The sequence below is a fragment of the Dendrobium catenatum genome, unplaced genomic scaffold, assembly GCF_001605985.2.
Source record: "Dendrobium catenatum unplaced genomic scaffold, ASM160598v2 fragScaff_scaffold_1056, whole genome shotgun sequence".
In the NCBI taxonomy this organism is placed as follows: Eukaryota; Viridiplantae; Streptophyta; class Magnoliopsida; order Asparagales; family Orchidaceae; genus Dendrobium; species Dendrobium catenatum.
In genome coordinates this window covers 7,517,415-7,537,742 of record NW_021319518.1, presented here as the reverse complement: position 1 = coordinate 7,537,742, position 20,328 = coordinate 7,517,415, and the positions used below count along the sequence as shown (strand labels likewise).

Genomic DNA, 20,328 nt, shown 5'->3' with positions numbered 1-20,328 from the left:
AATATTTTTAATTAATATTTAAATATCATTAAAAAAAATCTACTTGATCAAACATGAATCTTGTCATAGTATTTGAATTTGAAATTTCTAGCATTAAATTTGCATTCGAACTCTAATTTTAATAAATTCATAGTCAAATTGAGCATGTTGGTGTGACCAACTCAACAACAATAATCAAGTCTAACTCCAAATGAACAAAAATCAAGCACTTAATGAGGAAAATCCCAAAATCTTTCATGATTTTAGTCAAAAAGAGTATCTCAATGAGGGAAATCCAATGAGTTCTCGATCACTCAATTATATGATCATTAAGGTACTTAAATACTAAATGAATGTTCCATGATCACACCGGCTGTCTAATAAAGTGTTTTATAATTTTTGGTTAATTATCAAAATTTCACTCTCAATTACAACTTGTCCCTCATTTTTCACATAAATGATACATGATTTTGAGAAAGATTAGAGATCTAAAGAACACCAGAACCTTGTCCAACACTCGACATCAACAATCACTGACAATAACAACTGTCACTCAACAATTATTTCTCAATCTTCACCGTCCAACCACCATTGCCTACCCATCATACATTATCCTTTGTTGTCAAAACATAATCACACATCCGTCATAGCTCATACATCATCTTTGTAATATCATAGACTATCCTTTCATCATCCAATTATCATCACCAAGCCGATGTAGCTTGTCCACTACTACTCACTCGACTTACCATTTACATACAATCATTCCTCGATCACTTCCACTTAAACATTATTGACAATCTTCAGTGCATATCTAGTATTCTAAACCATATTCATAAGAAGTCAAGATTGTGTAGAATCTTTATAATATTATCTTCTCCAATTAAGGGAAAAAAATGAATCATTATAATATCTATTTACATAGTGATTCATTTCATATGGGCAAAAACCCATGGATTTTTCCCTTTTTAGTTTTTTTGTGCGTTGGCATCTAAAATTTTTACATTTCATGCTTGAGTTTAACTTGTTCAAGTTTCCCGTTAAGCTAATTCGGATTGGCCATTCACAATATATATCATCGAAACTTCACTAAGTCAATGCTTTTTTCTGAACTCTCTAGTTAATTCATAGGGTTGCAAATGAATTGAGCGTTTGATGAACTACTTGTGACTCGGCTCTATAAGGGCTTGTTCATGTTCATTTGATAAGGTAAACAAACGAGTTTGAACACTCTTGATAAATACTCTATAGCTAAATGAATGAGCTTGAACAACGTATCGTTTAGTTCATAAACAGTCTCGCTTAGAAGCCTGTAAAAAAGCTTGCTTAAAGCTCGATTATAACTTGACTACGAAGCTCGATTAGAGCTCAATTAGAGTTTTAAAAATAAATACTATTAAATCTACTAATTTAATAATTTATTTATACTACTTTAATATTTTAAACTTTAACCGTTTTCATTAGATTTTTTTAACTTATATTTTTACTAATTTTACTAATTAGAAATATTTTTATTAAATATTATACTAAAAATTTTATTAAACTAGTCAGACCAGCCTCAATTTATAAAAGTTATATTAAACTTTCGCCTCAACTCTAGCTCGGAACAAAAAAAAAAATTGTTTTTAAACTCCCACGAGCCCGGCCGCCCTTTCTCTCTCCTTTGTGGCATCAACAAACTCCAAAAAAAAAAAAACTATGGGGTTTAGTCCCACATCGTTTTGAAAGAAATGATTTCGCTATATAAAAACACATACATTTGGAAGCCATTTGCTGAATTGCTGGCGGCTTGGGCGGGTTTTCCTGGGCAGGACGGTAGACAAGCTGCTCGATTTGGTTTTAATAAGAAATTATTTTGTGAATTATTGTCGTCTCAGCTCGTTATATAGACGAGCCGCTCGATAAGATGCTCACAAGCATGAAATTAAACAAGCTCAATCTTGAACACAAGCCAAGCTCGAACGTGGTCATTTTAAACGAGCACGAGCTTAAACACCTATCCAAGAAGCTCGACGAGTCGAGCTTGAGCACAATTTTGACAAAAGAGTTTGAACTTGAACAGGTCGAATATCGACTCGGATCGGTTTGTTTGCAACCCTACTCATTCCCATAGATGTTTCAAGCCATTTAACTAAGAATTCAATCTTAATTTTAATCCTTTAGCTCATTCTATAAGTTCATTCCTAATTTAGCTTAGTTATAAAACTTCCACCAACCCTTAGCCTAAATTGAGTAAGGTGTGACCTTAGAATGATTATAAGATACTATTGGAGTTAAAAATACCATAAGAGAACCCCATTAATTATTCAATTTCAATTCATATCAATTAAATTCAATCTTAGATAGGTTTGACCTAAGCTATAACCCTTACACCAACCCTTAGCCTAAATTGAGTAAGGTGTGACCTTAGGATGATTATAAGATACTATTGGAGTTAAAAATACCATAAGAGAACCCCATTAATCATTCAATTTCAATTCATATCAATTCAATTCAATCTCAAATAGGTTTGACGTTAGTTAAGTCTAGAGTGGAACTCTTCCAAGCTTAATCCTAATTGATCCCAATGAACTTAATTAGTGCTATAAACATTCATTTTGTTCTCATTAGTTCAATAACTTACTTTTGCAATATGATTGACCATGAGATTCCTTAAGCTTGTCATGAGGGTCCAATTTTACTCAAATAATCAAGCTAGCCCTATTATCCTCAAACCCCGATATTCATTTAGTGATTTTCAATAAATGTCCAACCAACTAGCCAAATCTCTTCCATTGGGTCGAGATCACCAAACCATAGGTGAGTTGACTATAGTTAATTATTGGATTAGCTTGACACATTTGAAACCTTGCTTGACCTAATAATACTTTATTAGGTCAAGTAAATCTAGACCATATAATTAGTATTGTGGCGCCAAGAATGAAAACAAACAAAAAAACTAGACCATGGAATTGGATAATTTGATCTTAGCTAATCCTTTGAATTAGTCGCAAAAGATTGTTAATAACTTGATAGAATTAAATAGACATTTCGTGGAACTTGATTGGACCATTCACCTAACTAAGCCCAAATGTGGTTATTTCTCACTATAAGACCAAAACCTCCAAAATTCATTAAATTGATAAAATTGATTGCTTTCAATATAGTATAATGATTTTAATAGGTCAATCATGGATAATTATGCCCCAATTAATCCTTGAATGGACCAATAGGCTAACTTAGCCATAGTTGACTCATTTGACCTTTTAAGGTTAATTTAACAAATTTTACCATCTAAATAAAACTAAGCCAAGTCAAGCCTTATAAATCCTTTCAATTGTTTAGCTATATATTAATGAGGATTACTTCACATTGAACCAAGCCCAATTAGGCTAATTGGCATTTTTTTTATACACATGAACGTATTTAACCAAATTGGACAATTTGATCAAATTGATTAAAATCAATATCTAATTGACTTAAGCAAACTTTATATTTATGAAACAGACTTAGTTGTCCCTTTATTAATTCAATCAATCCTAACTGACCCAACTTAGCCTAATTGACCTATATGGTTCACTTAATCATTTGTATTAACTTAACATTAACTGATCAAAATGATGATATCAATTGGTTTAGATCATTTAATCAAACATCAATTGAGCCTAATTAACATTTGATTTGACGTAATTAGCCCAATTAGATCATTCATTATAAGGTAATCCAATATACTTAAAAAAATTCTTTTAGCTCATTTGGACCCTTTGGACCAATTTAATTATATTAGTTCTATTAGTTTTTATAAGTGCTTCATACATATTTTGACCTTTGGGAACTCTTTACCCTAGCTTACTCAATTGTTTAACCATTAAAAAAAGTCAAAATTAGCCCATTTATTGTTAAATATCATGATCCTATAAACTTATTTAGAGTTTGATGATTACAAGTATTATTGGTTGTGTTTAGTTTTAACTAATGAATTTGTATATCTAAAATCACTGCATTTGGATTACTTTACACCCTAAATGCTGACAATTAAACAACACCTAAGCTTCATAGGGTGAACACCGTGTCATGCAACTTGGTCTTTAATCCAAGAACCATTCACTAAATCGTCCTAGTAGAAGGGAAGACAAGTTTGGAGGCAAAAGCCATGTGAAAAAAAATAATAATGAGAAATATAAATTAGTGTCATCTAATTTGTACTCATGGAGATTTACCATTGAAAAAATTGGTTGATAATAGATTCTTAATTAAAGAACCCCCTGATGGTGGATACCATGAAATGTCCTATAAGGGATGTTATCATCATGTATAAGAGACATCAAATTCAAGACAATTGAGTGAACTTTTATTTAACTTTCATTCTCCATAAAATAGACAAGTTTAGTAAAAAATTTTTGATAATCTCATATGTATAGATCAAATTCAAACCAGTATCGAAAAGTTTTGGTTACTCCTCACTCTTTGTCACAACCTATTTCTCAAAGTTAATAAGAGTGATACATAATAAAAAACCAATATGAGAAAGTTTTGGTTACTCCTCACTCTTTGTCACAACCTATTTCTCATAGTTAATAAGAGTGATACATAATAAAAAATTATCTTGTTGGGCACGAATCTCAAGGCAAAAACAAGTTATAAACTTCAAAAATTAAATTCGGGACCATCTAAACTCTGATTTTAACAAATTTACAATCAAAGTGAGCATCTCATAAATACGAACCCAACGACACCAAAATCGACTCAATTCGAGCCCAATTGGGTCCAAATCAAGGACCCGAAGTGTTGTTAGAAGGTTCAAACAATAATTTGAATTACCAAATTATTTCCAAATATGACATGCTTATAGTCGAATCGAGCTGCTCGACGAGAAAAATCCAATAAGCCCAAGATCATAAAATTCTAACATCATTAACATCTACAAATGGCTAGTGAACGGTCCACAATCAAGGGATTCAACATTGATCATCCATCCAAAACACTCCATATTCCCTTGATCTTCCTCCTATTTACAGGCTAAAACACTCTCAAAATCTATAAATAGAGCCCCTACTTCTTGAAGGGGAGGGGACCCCAAGTAAGAGGGCAAGAGAGAGATCGGAGATCGCTAGCTCCTCCTCGACCGTCGCCCACCACCCGACGCCAGGCTTCTGCCGGACCATAGCCCGACGCCGGAGTTATGCCAGACCACCACAAGACGCCGAAGTTCTACCGGACCACCACCTGATGCCAGACTTCCACCGGACCACCTGACGCCAGAGCTCGGTCGAACCACCACATGATGCTAAACTTTCGTTGAACCACCACCCGACGTCGAAGTTCCACTGGACCAACGCCCAACATTAGAGTTCCGCCGAATCACCGCTAGAACTCGGGCTTCCACCGGACCTCCGATTGAGGCTCGAACTTTCGTCGGACCACCAACAGAAGTCAGAGATATGCCGTGCCATAGCCTGATGCTGGAGTTTTGCCAAACCACTGCCGGACCATCTGTAATGTCAGTTTTGCTCCAGGTTCGTCCATGACGAAGTTGGATCGTCCGGGACGATCCTGTTTTGTATAATATTTGGAAGATTCAGTTCCGCAGCAAATTCCAAAGCCAGATCCTGGTTAGTTCGTTAAGCTGGTCGCGGCCCGGTGCGGGGCGGGATCCGTCTCGGGTCGGGTCGTGACACCATCGGCTGAGGCCCAAACTTTTTCCAGTCCACCGACATAAGTCGAACTTTTATCGGAACACCGCCCGACGTCAGAGTTTTGCCAAACCACCATTAGACCACCAGCTAAATCCCAAACTTTTGCCTGACCACCGACAAAAGTTGGAATTCTGCCAGACCACCAAATAATGCCTGAATTTTGGTCGGACCACTGCTTGATGCTGGAGTTCTGCCAGACGACCACCTGACGCTGGACTTCCTCCAGACCACTGCCTTATGCAGGAGTTCCATCGAACCACTGTCTGACGCCGGAGTTCTACCGGACCACAGCTTTATAATTACTATCTTTCTGACCACTGTCTCTTACTGACTATGGTACTTTTGACCTCGGTCGCCTTCTACGATCATTCTGACCTCCATAACCTACTATAGTTCTTTTGACCTCCGTCATCTTACGGTCCTTCCGACCTCCATCGTCAAACAACAGTCTTTTTGGCCATTATCGCCCACCAAAGAAGGTTCTTCCGACCTCCATCGCTAGATAATGGTCTTTCTAACACCTATCTCTTGCCAACTATGGTCCTTTTGACTTCTGTCTCTTACTATTATCGTTATGAGCTCCATCGCCAGACAACGATCTTTTCGACCCATATCTCCTACCAACTACGATCCTTACGACCTTCGTTGCCTACTAGTGTCCTTCCGATCTCCATTGCTAGACAATGATCTTTCTAGCCACTGTCTCCCGCTGATTACATCCTTTCGACCTCCCTCGCCAGACAACGATCTTTTTGACCACTGTCTCCCGCTGACTACGGTCCTTCTGACCTCACTCGCTAGATAACAATCTTTCTGACCACCTCACCAGACTGCGGTCTTTCCGACCTCTTTCCCCACTGACTATGGTCATGTCGACTAAACGAATATTTTAATACTAATTCTTCCAATTTCCACCGCGTAATATAGTGCACATTTGTTACATCAACCTAAGCCCTCTCCCCCAAGGATGGGTCTCATTTGTAATCGAATGCAAATAATAGTGGATTCATTCAAACTGGGCCAAGCCCTATGATGTTTCCCCCTTTTCAGGGGTTTCCATGTAAAAAATCCGGTGTCTCTTATTAACGCTACACCCTTTCTTTTATCTGCTTGTGTGCTAGATCTTCGTACAAAACTAAGACATTAACTTTTATATTTCTCTACCGCCACGAATATTTCAGGACGTAACAAAGAGGATTCTTAGACATTCTCAGAAGGAGAATTAATTCTAGTGTTAAGGAGGTTACCCTTTCTCCACTAAGTAAGTAGTGGTAAATTTGAGGTTGATTATAAAGGCCCCTTCATGATCAAAAAGGCATATCAAGGAGGAGCCTTTCAACAAAATAATTTGAAGGTTAAATGATTAATGCCATTAATTAATGGTTGATACTTGGATAAATATTATGAATAGTAACCTAACCAAGTAATATTACTTAAAATCTCACTATAACATAGGAGTTACATTTATTTAATTTTTCATCATGATTTGTCTTGAGATCCCCAAATAATACTAAGGGCATCTCCAACCGAAACTCTCATTTTTCACTGCAAAATGCAGTAAAACCAAAAAGTGCCGTGATTCATCTCCAATGGAACGCCATTTTGCCTCCTAACCATCGCTCGTTTCTTTTGCGCCATTCTTAGGTAAGTTTGGTAGAGAGAAAAGAATGTGGAAGTGAACAGTGCGACGCCAATATTGTCATCGCACTGTTCAACTGCGATCAAATGGGGAATGAAATGACGTTCGGTTGCGATGTATGAGGGCCTCCATTCGGCTGTTTGCCGAACGGTTGGAGATGGTCTAAGCATCTTCTAATTATATAAGCAAAAAGATAAGTAAATTTTCAAAAAGCCATGTACAATATACATTTTAAAGTTCTCATGGAAGTCATGTTATAAGATAGGGGCCTTATTTCAAAATTTTCTATTTGTGTGTGTGTATGTGTGCGTGCGCGTGTGTGTTAATATCATACTTCATGCCTTGATCACTGAATAAATACTCAAAATGGTTAAATTGTTAATGCTAAATTTATTTGGGTATATGAAGAAAAATGAAGAATAATTTCAAACAAAACATATGCAAAGTAGCTTTTAAAAGCACGAGATTACTTCTTGGCACCCCAAGACTAAAAAATAAAGCGATTATACTTTAAAGTCTATGAACTTCAACCAATCAAGATATAAATTTCATATAGCTCAACGTAAACAAATATGACCAAGCATTTTATAGCTCATCTTATTTTATTGACAATTTGAAATTTATTTAAATGATGTGCGTATGAATTTGATTTAATTGACTTAGATGTAAAAAAAAGTTTGAAGAATAAGTTTTTTTGGTGTGCAATGCTACCGTCTATAGCATGGCTTACGGTAACGCCGTTAACGGTTTATAATCAGTCGTACATAACTTGTATAAAGATTGGCTCCGCCGATAATTACTCAACTGTGGTCCCGACAAATTGAAAAAGAACGGAGCACATTCGACGTAAAATTTCCCGGCAGACGAAATTCCAAATGAATCTCTGCTCCTTAGTTTTCCCTCTCCTGCAGTTAAAAATCTGTCGGTCCGTTGCCTCCGGTTAAAATACTAAGCTCCACATCCTCGACCCGAAGTTTTTGATCTCTCATCGCTGCTGTTACTCTCCCTTTCTCTCTCAGTGTTCCCCTGCTTCGCGAGGAATCCTTCGTCTATACATAATGGGGGCATGATGGAGGTATATCGGGAAAAGCTGCTTCGTCTTTTTTTCTCTGCTAAAATCGCACTGAGCTAAGAAGAACAGAGACGTTTATCTTCTTCTTCTACTCAGGCATAAATCTTCAACCCCTACAACCTGCAGCCGAAACTACTTCAGAATCTATTTCTATTTTGAGGAAAATTTGGGCATGCGCTGTCGCAGTGATTCTTAATTAACTCTTTCCTCTTTTTGTACCTTTTCAGATTTGCATCATCTGTTGCATTTTTAACCCACATAAACACCATGAAATATTTCTGGGTTCTTGGCTTTGTTAGTCTGCTGCTGGCCGGTTGCGCACGCGGCTTTGATTTGAATTGGACGGAGGTAGTCTACGATGGCGAGGTGGCTGTCGGTGGGCCTCCGCTCTTCGTCCCACTTACGCTCATTCAATCGGCAGCAGCTAAAGGAGCTGGTAATGAAGTCCGCCCTCGTTTCTTGTTCATGATGCACCACGGTCTTGTTCTATGCTATAGTGATTCTGTATTGCTGTGAACAGTTAGATCTCAGATAAAAACACATCCATATAACGATGGCGTGATTTTCTTAGCATTTCATTTTATTTATAGCGCATATATCCCTCAATTTAATGTCTTTCGTGATATTTCCTGCTACTTTGTCTGCTATCCCACGGTCTTTGTTGCAACTTTACGTTTGAATTGTATATTTTATTGATTTTTTAATTTGTGAAGGCGACAATGAGATCTCCTTAGGATAATAGAAAAATATCTTTTTGATGAATTGATATGAATCACAAACTCAAGATGCCCTGCATGGATCGATCCAGAATCTATTTTGACTTGGTTTGATTGAATTAGTGCCTAAACGAACACATAATGATCTGATCGAACTCCAAATATTGTACGGAGTATGCAAGTGCTTTAACCGGTCAAAATTGAGCCCAAATGAGCCTAAATTGGCTTGACCTATTTAGGATAGTCTGGGACATCCTTCTCCATGCACTAATATTTGTTAGCAATTCTAAGGATCTAGCTGTTGAACCATCAATGTTCAAAGGGCTGTTGAAGCGTCCCCTTGAACTAGTTATCAACTAGGAGCACGCTCATCGCTTGCGTTGTTGCTAGTGTGCTCATTTGGTCTCAATCCATTCTGAAATTTTGGATCCTTTCAGAATTATTGTGCTTTCCACGCTCGACCTCTATGCTGATCATTTGTCTCTAATGCTTCTTTTAATCACAATAAAATCCATAGATTTAGATGTTTATTTTTGTTGGATCTTACTAAGGAGTTTCCCAATCTTTTCAAACATTATTTTTTTTAATTTTTTGCATAAATCCCATTCCACTGCATCCTAAGCCCAATGTCACCTCCAACAATATAGTATGCTCAAATCACCAACCTTAGTTGATATGATTTATTATCACCAGTGCCAGAGCTAGCCTAAGTTTGGAGGGTCAATTGAACTATAGCCAAATGGACTATCTTATGTATAGAAATTTCTCCCAATTTCAATTCATCAAAGGAAACACTATAATTATTAGGTCTTAAGTCCTGAATGACAAAAGTAGAGGGTTGCGGTAGGTAGTCGATAGACAACATAAAATTAGTTGAATAATCATGACATGAATATTTTAATATATTGTGTTAATGTTTGGACGTTCTTATAAACTACGAACTGTATGACCTGAATACGACGAGAAGTGTGCAAGGGCCGTTGCATCAGTGGCTCAGTGCCCATGTGCAGTGTCTAATAAGCAAGAGTTCCCACATCATGGATGGATGTGAGCAAAAATGCTACTCCATGAAACTAGAATAAGGATAAAAACTTTAAATATAGGTTATCTTATAGGTAAATTAATAGAATTAATAGATTTTATGATTCATAGCTATTCATTCAAGAAATTAAATGGGTTGGAGAGAATGCTAAATAGATTAATAGTTTAGGATTTAAACTATATTATTCAGGCATAAATCATACTAGAAATGATGTATGTGTAATTATAGATAAGAGTTTGAAGTATAATGTTGTAGAAATTAATAGAATTAGAGATAAAATTATAAATTTAAAAATAGTTGTTGATGCTAAGATTATTAATATTATAAGTATTTATACTCTTAAAGTAGGTTTGAAAATATATTCAAAATTAAAATTTTGGAATGACTTAGAAGAATTAATATAAATAATACATCTTGGAAAAAAGTTTTTATTGGAGGATATTTAAATAGACGATTAGACGCATTATTATAGTGTTAAAAAATTTTAAAATCATTCATGATGACTATGAATTTGGAGTGACTAATGAAGATGGTAGTACCAAACGATACGCATGAGTCATTCTTCTCTATTGATCGAACGCAGAGGCCGTGGGATGAAGAACTCTCCCTTCTCTTGGTTCTCTCAGTTCGACGTACGCAGGAGATAAAAATGAACCAAAGGGATTATGGCTCTAATACCATGTTAAATTCAGAGAATTGGATAGGGAAAAATTTAATTTTATTGCACAAAATTATCCCTTTTTGTAGATCTATACAATATATCTTAATAAAGAAATAAATAATTATAGAATCATACACAATTGCCCTAATATATTCCATCATAAATTAGTCACCCAAATATGGAAGAAGATTGACATGATCCAGGTGAGCCTCTCACGGATCCCCATCCTGGCTCTTGGATCAAGTGCCAAGCGACGGCTAAGATTTAACATTTGAATATTTAAATATTGTCATGATCATAATGGGATAACATTCATGTAATAATGCAATGGTTTGCCTAGAATATTATATGTTGTCCATGGGGAGAACACCTCCAAATAGAATCCTCATAACTATCTAGTTTAATGAAAATTAGGTATCTAGCGGTCATAAATAGAGATATGTTGTTAACCTAACTAATATGGAATGGTCTAAGATAAGGGCCCTTGCTGCTGGTTAGCCCGCCCTTATGAATGTTTAGTGAATATGCATGTATTGCATTGGTACCATCAATAAGTACTTTATACATTTTCTTATTTTATATGATATACATATGCAAAATATTCTTACTTCTCAAATCTTAAGAATCATATTTTGATGTAGAAAGATGCCTCATGACATCAAAAAGGGCATCAATAAAATCATCATCAGATAAGGTTTCATCATCTATAACCCCTTGGTTCCATATACGGAGAAGAATTAATTCTTACATTGATTTTGCACATGAACTTTCCTATGACACTTAAAACATGTAGTGTTTTTAACGTTCCTCTGAGAAGTTTAAGTGGGAGTCCTAGGATGGGTAGTACTAACCGAGTTAGACAAAGAAATGAGGGGAAGCTCTTTCTCTTTGCCCTATCTTTGTTTGATCACTATAGTCATGTTTGTAGTTCACAGATCTATTTCATTCATAACAGATTGTGGTCGTCTTGTGATCTTGTCTTCATTATTCATTTTTCTGGCAAAAGTGTTTGCTATATGAAATGTTATAGCTTATTTACTTATCAAACAAGTATATTCATGGCAAGTACGATTGCAGATTTAGGGTTGCTGAATCTCCTTTTGTTTTGACTATTAGATTTTATCCATCGCTATTTCAATTGATACAGTTGGTTTGGTTCAAGGTTTCTGTGTGACTAGCATTGATTTGTATTTGTTCTGAAAGCACGTTTGCAATCTAATCTCGCAAATTATTGGATGTTGAGATTGTGATGTATACTCTTACTCTTTTCTGACACCTCAGGAAGTTCATATCCATTGTCTTTTCATTAATTACTTTATTTGATTGTTCCAGTGTGTTTGGATGGAAGCTTACCAGGTTACCACCTTCACAGAGGATTTGGATATGGAGCAAATAGTTGGCTTGTCCAATTAGAGGTTCAAAGAATAACTGAATAATCACAAAATATTTGATTTAATTTCACTTTTGATATTGTAATTAGATGTCATTGATAGCCTTCCAATCTCCTATGCACTTTTACGCCTATATTACATTTTAAACAATCAGCATCTTTCATTTGAATTTTATTTGAATTTTCCTATGACTCTAAATATCTACTGGTATTTTGGCTTCATAACTGCCACAGGGAGGAGGCTGGTGCAGTGACATTCGAATGTGTCTTTTTCGTAAAAAAACCCGTCGAGGTTCATCATATTACATGGAGAAGCAGCTACAGTTCACAGGAATTTTGAGTAATAAACCTGAAGAAAATCCGGGTAGGCGTGGACCTTAAACAATACTTTTTTTGTGTTTAATGGTTCTTTCTTTCATCTATTTCACAACCTTAGTGAATTTAGATCTAGGATTTTGCGCATAATGATCATAAACATTACACATGCAGATTTTTATAACTGGAACAGAGTGAAGATTCGCTACTGTGATGGTGCATCTTTCCTTGGCGAAGGCTACAATATGGTTTGCATTTATTTAATAGTTTTTTGTTTCGTCCGAAGGGTCCTATAAAATGCCAATTTCTTAGCATGTGCGTACACAATAGAATCTAAAGATATTACCAACTAGAAATCAAATCTTTACTGACTGCTGTGGATGTATAATCTTCTATAATGAGTGGTTAAGCTTTTTAAAAACATCACTGCTTTTGATTATGTAAAGGATCCCCCTATGACCTATGCTTAAGTATGGTCATTTACTCGTTACTTACACCTCAGTTTCTTGTTTATTGTATGTGAAAATAGCCTTATTCCTAGAGATATCACTCGCATGTCTTTTTTCTCAATTGAGTGTTTTTGTCTAGGTTTCAAGAACTATACATTTGACTCCTTGAAGCATAACCGAAATGTTCCATGATCAACAACTTTGCAGCATATCTCTAATTTATGCATTTGCTAATAAATTTCTAGTTAAAGAAAATTGGAAGTATCTTGCCTTTTGAAATAATTCCATTGCAACTTTGATTATTATGACATATATTAAGCTGTCTTATGGTGATGATATATTTATATCTCATTCTAGAATCTAACTATATATTATGATGCACAGACGCAGGCACGGCGAGGATACGATACGATATGGATACGAGACACGTTAACTATTGAAGATAAAGGACATAGATACGGGTTGGACACAATATTAGAATTTTTATATCTTAAAAATAGTGTATAAAATTGAATAAGTATAATATTAAAAATAATTTATAAATAATAAGTCATTTAATTAGAATTTATGTTTAAAATGATTAATATTAGGATATCGAGAGTCGGGTGTTGATGTCGTGTATCAGGCCTTGAGAGAGGAGACGACAATGCTGTAAAGAGTCAGACATTGATGTTATGCAGTAAGTATTGACACCGATGTCAATAGGGATTTTGTTGTCAATGTTGAGAGGGCATTGATTGTCGATGTTAAGATGATGTTCGACAAAAATGAGCTGTCAAGTTGTGGGTGGAGAAATTTCTAGTGTTGAGCATCAATGTCAAGACAGTGTCAAATTTTGATGTTCTGATGGTTTTGAAATATTGATATTGTAATGATGTCAAACGTCAATGTCAACGAGCATTGTTGTGACACCAAAGTTGCAACTCGCCAAAGAGAAATAAAAATGACAATATTCGATGAATGAGGTATTGAGTGCAGGCGATTGACTTGGTGTTGTGATAAAAAATAAGAAATTTAGTTTTTATATTACAAATAAATAAAAAATTTAAATACAAGAGATTATATTTAAAAAATTCTTAAAATATTTAATACATGTGTGTTACACACTTTTATCCAATTTGTATTCAATATTTTTTTTAATTGGACACATTTTCGGCATATCCGACACGTGTCAGAGGCATGTCGGACTGTCTTGTTGGATACGTGTCAGACATTGTACTCCTCTTTGAGTAGAAGTGTCGGTATTTAGGAGTTTTGGTCGACAAAATTAATCTAGGATTTAGGGTTTAGTTTGGGGAAACTAGCGAAGTTTAGGGCTTGAAATTGTTGGAATAGGTAGAGGGATGTGTCTATTTTTGTTTTTGAACATTTTATAATTTTCCATGGATTTTTTATTAGTCAAATGTGTTTAGAACAAATTAGGTCTTGTTCAAGCAAACCTAGGCCAAGAGCTTCCCCTTGGGTTTTGGTGGCATTTTAGGCAATGGGGTGCTATGGAATGGCTAGGCGACTATGACTGGATGTGGCAGAAAAGTTCTACAGTGAAATAAGGTTAGGATCTTGGTGCCAAAAATCATGTCACTCACCATAAATACAAGGTTTGGACAATGTCATCAAATATGGTCCTATGGAAGCCATGAAGCTTCTTTCCAAAGAGTCAATTAAATAGAGGAATTGATGTCAGCTCACTTGAAGAGGTGTTTGAAGCATCCCATCCATGGAGATAATTAATCCTTTCAAAAGGAGTTATGGTCGGCCATATAAGAGGAAAATTGGTTATTGCAAATTTAAAATTTAAAATTTTGTAAATATAAATATCAGAACACAATAGTCTTTTTCTTATTTACTCATAATCACAGCAAATGCAAATAAAATATTAATACTAAATCAAAGTTCTAGTTTGGCCTCCTATCCTTGGCCATTTCTTGACTTAAGCTTATTTCTTCACTTGGGCTATTGTGATTGGTCCAATCGTATCACCATGTACTCCTTATGCTACATAAAATTGTTACCCACGATATTCAATATAGAATGATATGCAGGATTTTTAACTCCTCTTAATGCTCAACGGCATCTAAGTGCAAAGTAAACAATCCAAATAAACCTTAACAGTGTTCTCCAAATTGTTAATTCTTATTCTAGTTGAATGTCAGAAACTTTCATGTCTTTGTGAGGGTATGTCGACCAAGCACCATATTTCCAAGGTTATGTATTTATCAAAATTACCCTTTAAGCTGAGTTCAGTGCCTTTCTAGTTTTGTTTCACCATCCTGCAGCTGTTCTTTGCTTAGACTTTACTATGCCCAGTTCTGTCCCTATACCACAGTTATTAGTTGTATCATGAGCACTTTATTTACCAGTTAATTAACCTTCACGTTTCACTACAAAGCATTTTAGTGGATGATTTTTTTTTATTTTCCGTTAGCACTAAATGGCTCTAGTTCTTAAAGTTGACTGGCACCTTTTTTAGGCTGCAGGCCTCTTTTTCCGTGGCCAACGCATATGGCTGGCTGCTATGGAAGACCTGATGTCAAAGGGAATGCGTGATGCTAATCAGGTTAATTTTATGCTTTTGTTATGCATTTGGTCCATTTTCCCAGTTTTGCCATTAGCAATATATCTATGCTTGTAGGCACTTCTTACTGGATGCTCTGCGGGTGGTCTAGCTGCTATACACCATTGTGATGGATTTCACGCATTGTTTCCCGCAAGCACAAAAATAAAGTGCTTTGCTGACGCTGGAATGTTTCTTGATGCGTATGTGTTGATTGCAGCAGGCTATTTTTCATTTGTTTGCCATGTCTACCTCAATGATTTCTCACCAATATTTGTCTTGCTTCATTGTTGTTGTAGTCTTAATGGACATTTTAACATATTCTTGCTTGTTGCTTCTGTTTTATCCATGCACTGCAGTGTTGATGTGGCTGGACGACGCACCCTGAGATCCTTTTTTGGTGGCTTGGTTAACTTACAGGTACTTATTGCAATTTGCAAGCTTTCAATTGCATGCGTTGCGATCCCATAATTGTATACTGGAAATATGGTTTCTCTTAAAGATTGTTTGTTTTCGTTAGTTCTCTAGTCATCTTATTGGTTTTTCTCTTCACATTCTATTCAACTAATAATTTATTGGGTAAACAGGGGGTGTCAAGGAACTTACCAAGGACCTGTACTTCCCACTTGAATCCAACTTTGGTAAAATTTCATTCCCAGTCATGAGAAATAGAAAGACATTTCGTTGATGTTATTATTTTTCTTTTCAGTGTTTTTTTCCTCAGAATGTCCTGTCAACTGTTCAGACCCCACTTTTTCTTTTGAATTCAGCATATGATGTATGGCAGGTACATCACTACCCCAGTAGAGTTAGACATCCCTTCTATTTCTTTTTAGTCTTTTGATGTTGATAATACATTGCTAAATATTTTAATTTTAATATTATGTTGTGGATCACTTCATATCTGTGTAAATAGTACCCTAACCATTAGAATCATGAAAACCTGAAATGTTGTCACTTTCTGCTTGTCCTCCTTGGGTTTCAGCTTCAGGAGAGTCTGGCTTCCAAAGCGGCTGATCCTCATGGTTATTGGCAGGACTGTAACATGAATAATGCAAAATGCAACACAGGTCAAATCCAGTTTTTGCAAGGTATGCATTTGTTATCCATATACGCAATACTTAACTTTCACATAACTCAAAGTTGCACTAACGTTTTCTCTTTTGTAGGCTTCAGGAACCAAATGCTTAATTGTGTAGAGAAGTTCTCGTTATCAAGCAAAAATGGGTTATTTATTAATTCATGTTTCGCTCATTGCCAAAGTGAAAGGCAGGATACCTGGTTCGGAAACAGCTCTCCAGCTGTTAGTAACAAGGTATGGTTATATTGAATTCCTCATTAAAAGGGAAGTTACTGATCCCTATTCATACACCGATCAATTTTTTGTGCATTTCCTTTCCATTGATGATTCAAAATTTGTAAGAATTATAGCTAATTTCTATCTATTCAAGGAAACTAGCTACCCAAGGCACGCACAAGTTCTTTTCATCTAGTCCCCATCAAGGTTTAAAATTGTATAATTTGGTATTATTGGGATGTTTTTCATTTGTGAGATAAAGCGTAAGCCTCAAGGAGTGTTTTTTTATATAATAACCAAATAATATATTATAGGGGGACATATTAATTTTATATTGAACTATTTAATAACAATTTGATATAATTATGAAAACAAAATTGCATAAGATATAAAATAGGAAGTGATAAATTGCGTGAAATATAATTAAAATTCAAACATTACACTTGCAAAAAAATATAAAATATATTGTGTAATAGGAGAAGGAGAAGGTGGTTGCAGGCCTGTAGCAGCGGCGGCCATCCCCAAGTGATTGCCTGTGGCTGCAGTGACGGGTTGGTGATAGGGAACTTACGACTGGACATTGAGGATAAGAGTTACAGCTTGGGTGCGGCTGGTCCATGTGAAGGTACAAGTGTTTAGATTAGGTTAAAAATGAGTTATTTTTATATATTTATATTAAAAAAAGACATACGGCATACGCCTTACACCTATGAGGCAAGGTGCGCCTCAGCCATATTGAGGTGTATGCCTCAAAACACAAGCATGAGGCGTGCGCTTAAATGTGTTTTGCAACATAATTGCACTGAGCTGTGCCTCACTTTGCACAATTTTAAATAAAGATCTCCATTAAGCAAAGTATTTATATAACGTGGTTAGCAGATAGAAATGAAATCATCAAAAGGGAAATTTCCAAAATAAAGAGGTAAATCTCCAGTTTTATGCTCGAAAAATTTAAATATGAAGCAAACATTTCATTCATTATATATTGATTTAAAGACAATGTTTCTATAATGCCATAGGCTATGTTGTTTCGATTGCAGTCTGATAGAAAATAAACATCAATAATGTAGAAGTTTGTTAATTTCAGAGAAATTTAGCCATACATATCAGATTTTTATAAGAACCGTAGGAAATTTGAGAGAAAATTATTTGAAATTCACTAATAGAAGAAGAAAAACAACTCAAGATACATGAATCTTCAATTGGAGAGAAAGAACCGACTCTCCAAATCTCTATATACAATTGAAACATGCCATATTATAATTAATGAATCATCTGCGCTTAGTGCTTATAAGGACTCTCCTTTGTGAACCTACTCTTCCTCCTTACTGAAGTTATGAAATAAATCATTTTCAAATTGTTGTCCTTATATTTTAGGATGCAATCCTAACAGATTTCACAGCTAACAAATTAACTAATGATAAGCAGGGAATTGCAAAGTCTGTTGGTGATTGGTACTTTGATCGCTCTCAAGTGAAGATCATTGACTGTCCATATCCTTGCGATAGAACCTGTCACAACCTTGTATTCAATGGAAGGCATTGAATTCTTTGATAATACCTTTCCTATCAGTTGATCACCATTTAGGCTTCGTTTGGGACGGTTTTTTTACTGCTTCTTAAATCAGCTTTTTAGTACGAATATTTTAATTTTTATACTAGAAAGCTGCTTTAAGAAGCATTAAGAAAGTTGTCCCAAACAAAACCTTAAAGTTGCATATTCATATCAAATAATGAATAACAGCTTTGCGAGTTTACAAGACATCCAGAAAGCTTGCGAAGAAGTGGAAGTTCCTTGCTTCTGAAATTTGAAGCCTTTTATTGTGGTATTAGTCTCTGTTGTAAATGGGTTTGATTACTCCCATTCCAGCAGTAGAATTCTTTTTAAATTGCATTGATTAGTACAATAAAATTATAATGATTTTGAATAAAGTTGTTGGATTCAATCCCAGCCATCCAAAGTAAATCCTATGGCTTAGATGTGGCACCTGCTGGGGATGTTACATCTACAGTGATATATTTTTTTAATTTCCATCAGCAATTGATTTTGATTTATATGTATGTACATTGCATCACAAAATTATATTATTGTGTTGCTCATTAAATACATAAATGCGAACAAAAACTACATTTGTAGATCCAAAGTATTTTGGTTATTCTTGCTTCATCAATTTGGCTGTTCGTAAATTCTGCATGTGTTGTAACTTTAGCTAGCGGAGTTCTTTGTAGCAAGTTTTTGATCATCTTTATGCCAAATGCGCCGTTTGTCATGAAGTGCAGAAAAATCAGATGCTGGTGAAGCTTTGTTCAATCTTTGATCACGGTTCTCGCCAGCATTTTTTTTTTTAGGTTGTTTTCTTGACTTAGTTCTACTAAATATGTAAACGATGAAATGATGAGAACTTAGGCTTTGTTTGAGATAGCTTTCTTGCTATTTTTTAAAGCAATTTTTTAGTATAAAAATTTTTATATTAAAAAGTTGTTTTAAAAAGCAATGAGAAAGTCGTGATGATTGACTTATTTTTTTATTTTTTTATGCTAACAAGTCATTTTAGAAAGTATATTTTTAACCTTTGCTAACAAGTCATTTTAGAAAGTACCGTTGGGTATCGAGCACCTGCCAATGCTTGTGCGAACGGTGCGCACTCTGCATCTAATAATTTTTCTTGCTTGTGATAATTGTAATTTTTTATGTGTTTGTAAAATTATGGCTAAGTATTTTTTGGTAAGTTGTAGAAAATATATTTTTAGTAAAATTTTTTGAAATCAGTGGCTAAGTATAAAATATAGTTGTGATTTGAAAAACAAATTAGTAATAAAGTTGCCTCAAATACACACCATAACCATCAAATTAATATTCTTTCGCTTGATAAACTTAAATTTAATAGAGTCATTCCTAAAGAAAGTTATTTCATCTCGCCTTCTTTCTTTTAATTTGATAGTTAATGTTCTTTATTAAAAAAAAATGGTATCTATAGCTTTCTCTGGATGGATAGAAGGCTGAAATTCCGAAGCCAGGGTCCTATTTTTTTAGTTTGTTAATGGCGCTCTTTGATCTTTTATGGAGTTGATATTCAGTAAGCTTTATATCTAAGAAAAGAAATCTTTTGTTGTTAGCAAAGGTTTCTTCAATAAAATCAACTATTTCAAATTCTCATTAAAATTTTTGGATTTAATTCACTACTAGTAAAATAAAGCTTTAGCAGCGCTTTTTTGTATTTTTATTTTTCAGCTTTTATAAAATAGATTGCAGTTGTTTAAGAATTATTATACATTCACTGCATTTGGTATTTGCTAGAAAAGAGTTTCTTAGCGGTTTTGAAATTGCTGCTAAAGATTAAAATTTACAATTTTTGCAGTAGTTGAAACACCTACTTTTCTAGAACGTTACAGCGGTTTAAATCATTGCTATACTATAATTTTGCAAAATAGCAGCGGTTTAAATTGTTGCAATGCTAGATTTATAGTTTTGCATGTTCTGTGATTTGCAGTAAATTTTACACTCAATTTATTTAATGGACATAAATATGAAGATTACCA

General features: G+C 34.9%; 1 protein-coding gene across 2 annotated transcripts; it reads left to right on the top strand.

Annotated features, from left to right (window-relative positions):
* Positions 1-8,183: 8,183 nt before the first annotated feature.
* LOC110104654 (pectin acetylesterase 10) lies at positions 8,184-18,773 on the top strand. 2 transcript variants are annotated; one of them, XM_020833849.2, is made up of 13 exons: positions 8,184-8,368; positions 8,593-8,801; positions 12,117-12,199; positions 12,409-12,538; positions 12,664-12,737; positions 15,409-15,495; positions 15,571-15,695; positions 15,852-15,912; positions 16,080-16,133; positions 16,202-16,279; positions 16,478-16,583; positions 16,662-16,807; positions 18,218-18,773. In XM_020833849.2, exons 2-13 carry the CDS (start codon positions 8,633-8,635, stop codon positions 18,332-18,334), a joined length of 1,230 nt encoding a protein of 409 aa, XP_020689508.1. In that variant the 5' UTR covers positions 8,184-8,368; positions 8,593-8,632; the 3' UTR covers positions 18,335-18,773. The 2 variants fall into 2 exon arrangements, with proteins under 2 accessions (XP_020689508.1, XP_020689507.1); XM_020833848.2 differs by having other exon boundaries at positions 8,184-8,461.
* The last annotated feature ends 1,555 nt before the right edge of the window (positions 18,774-20,328 follow it).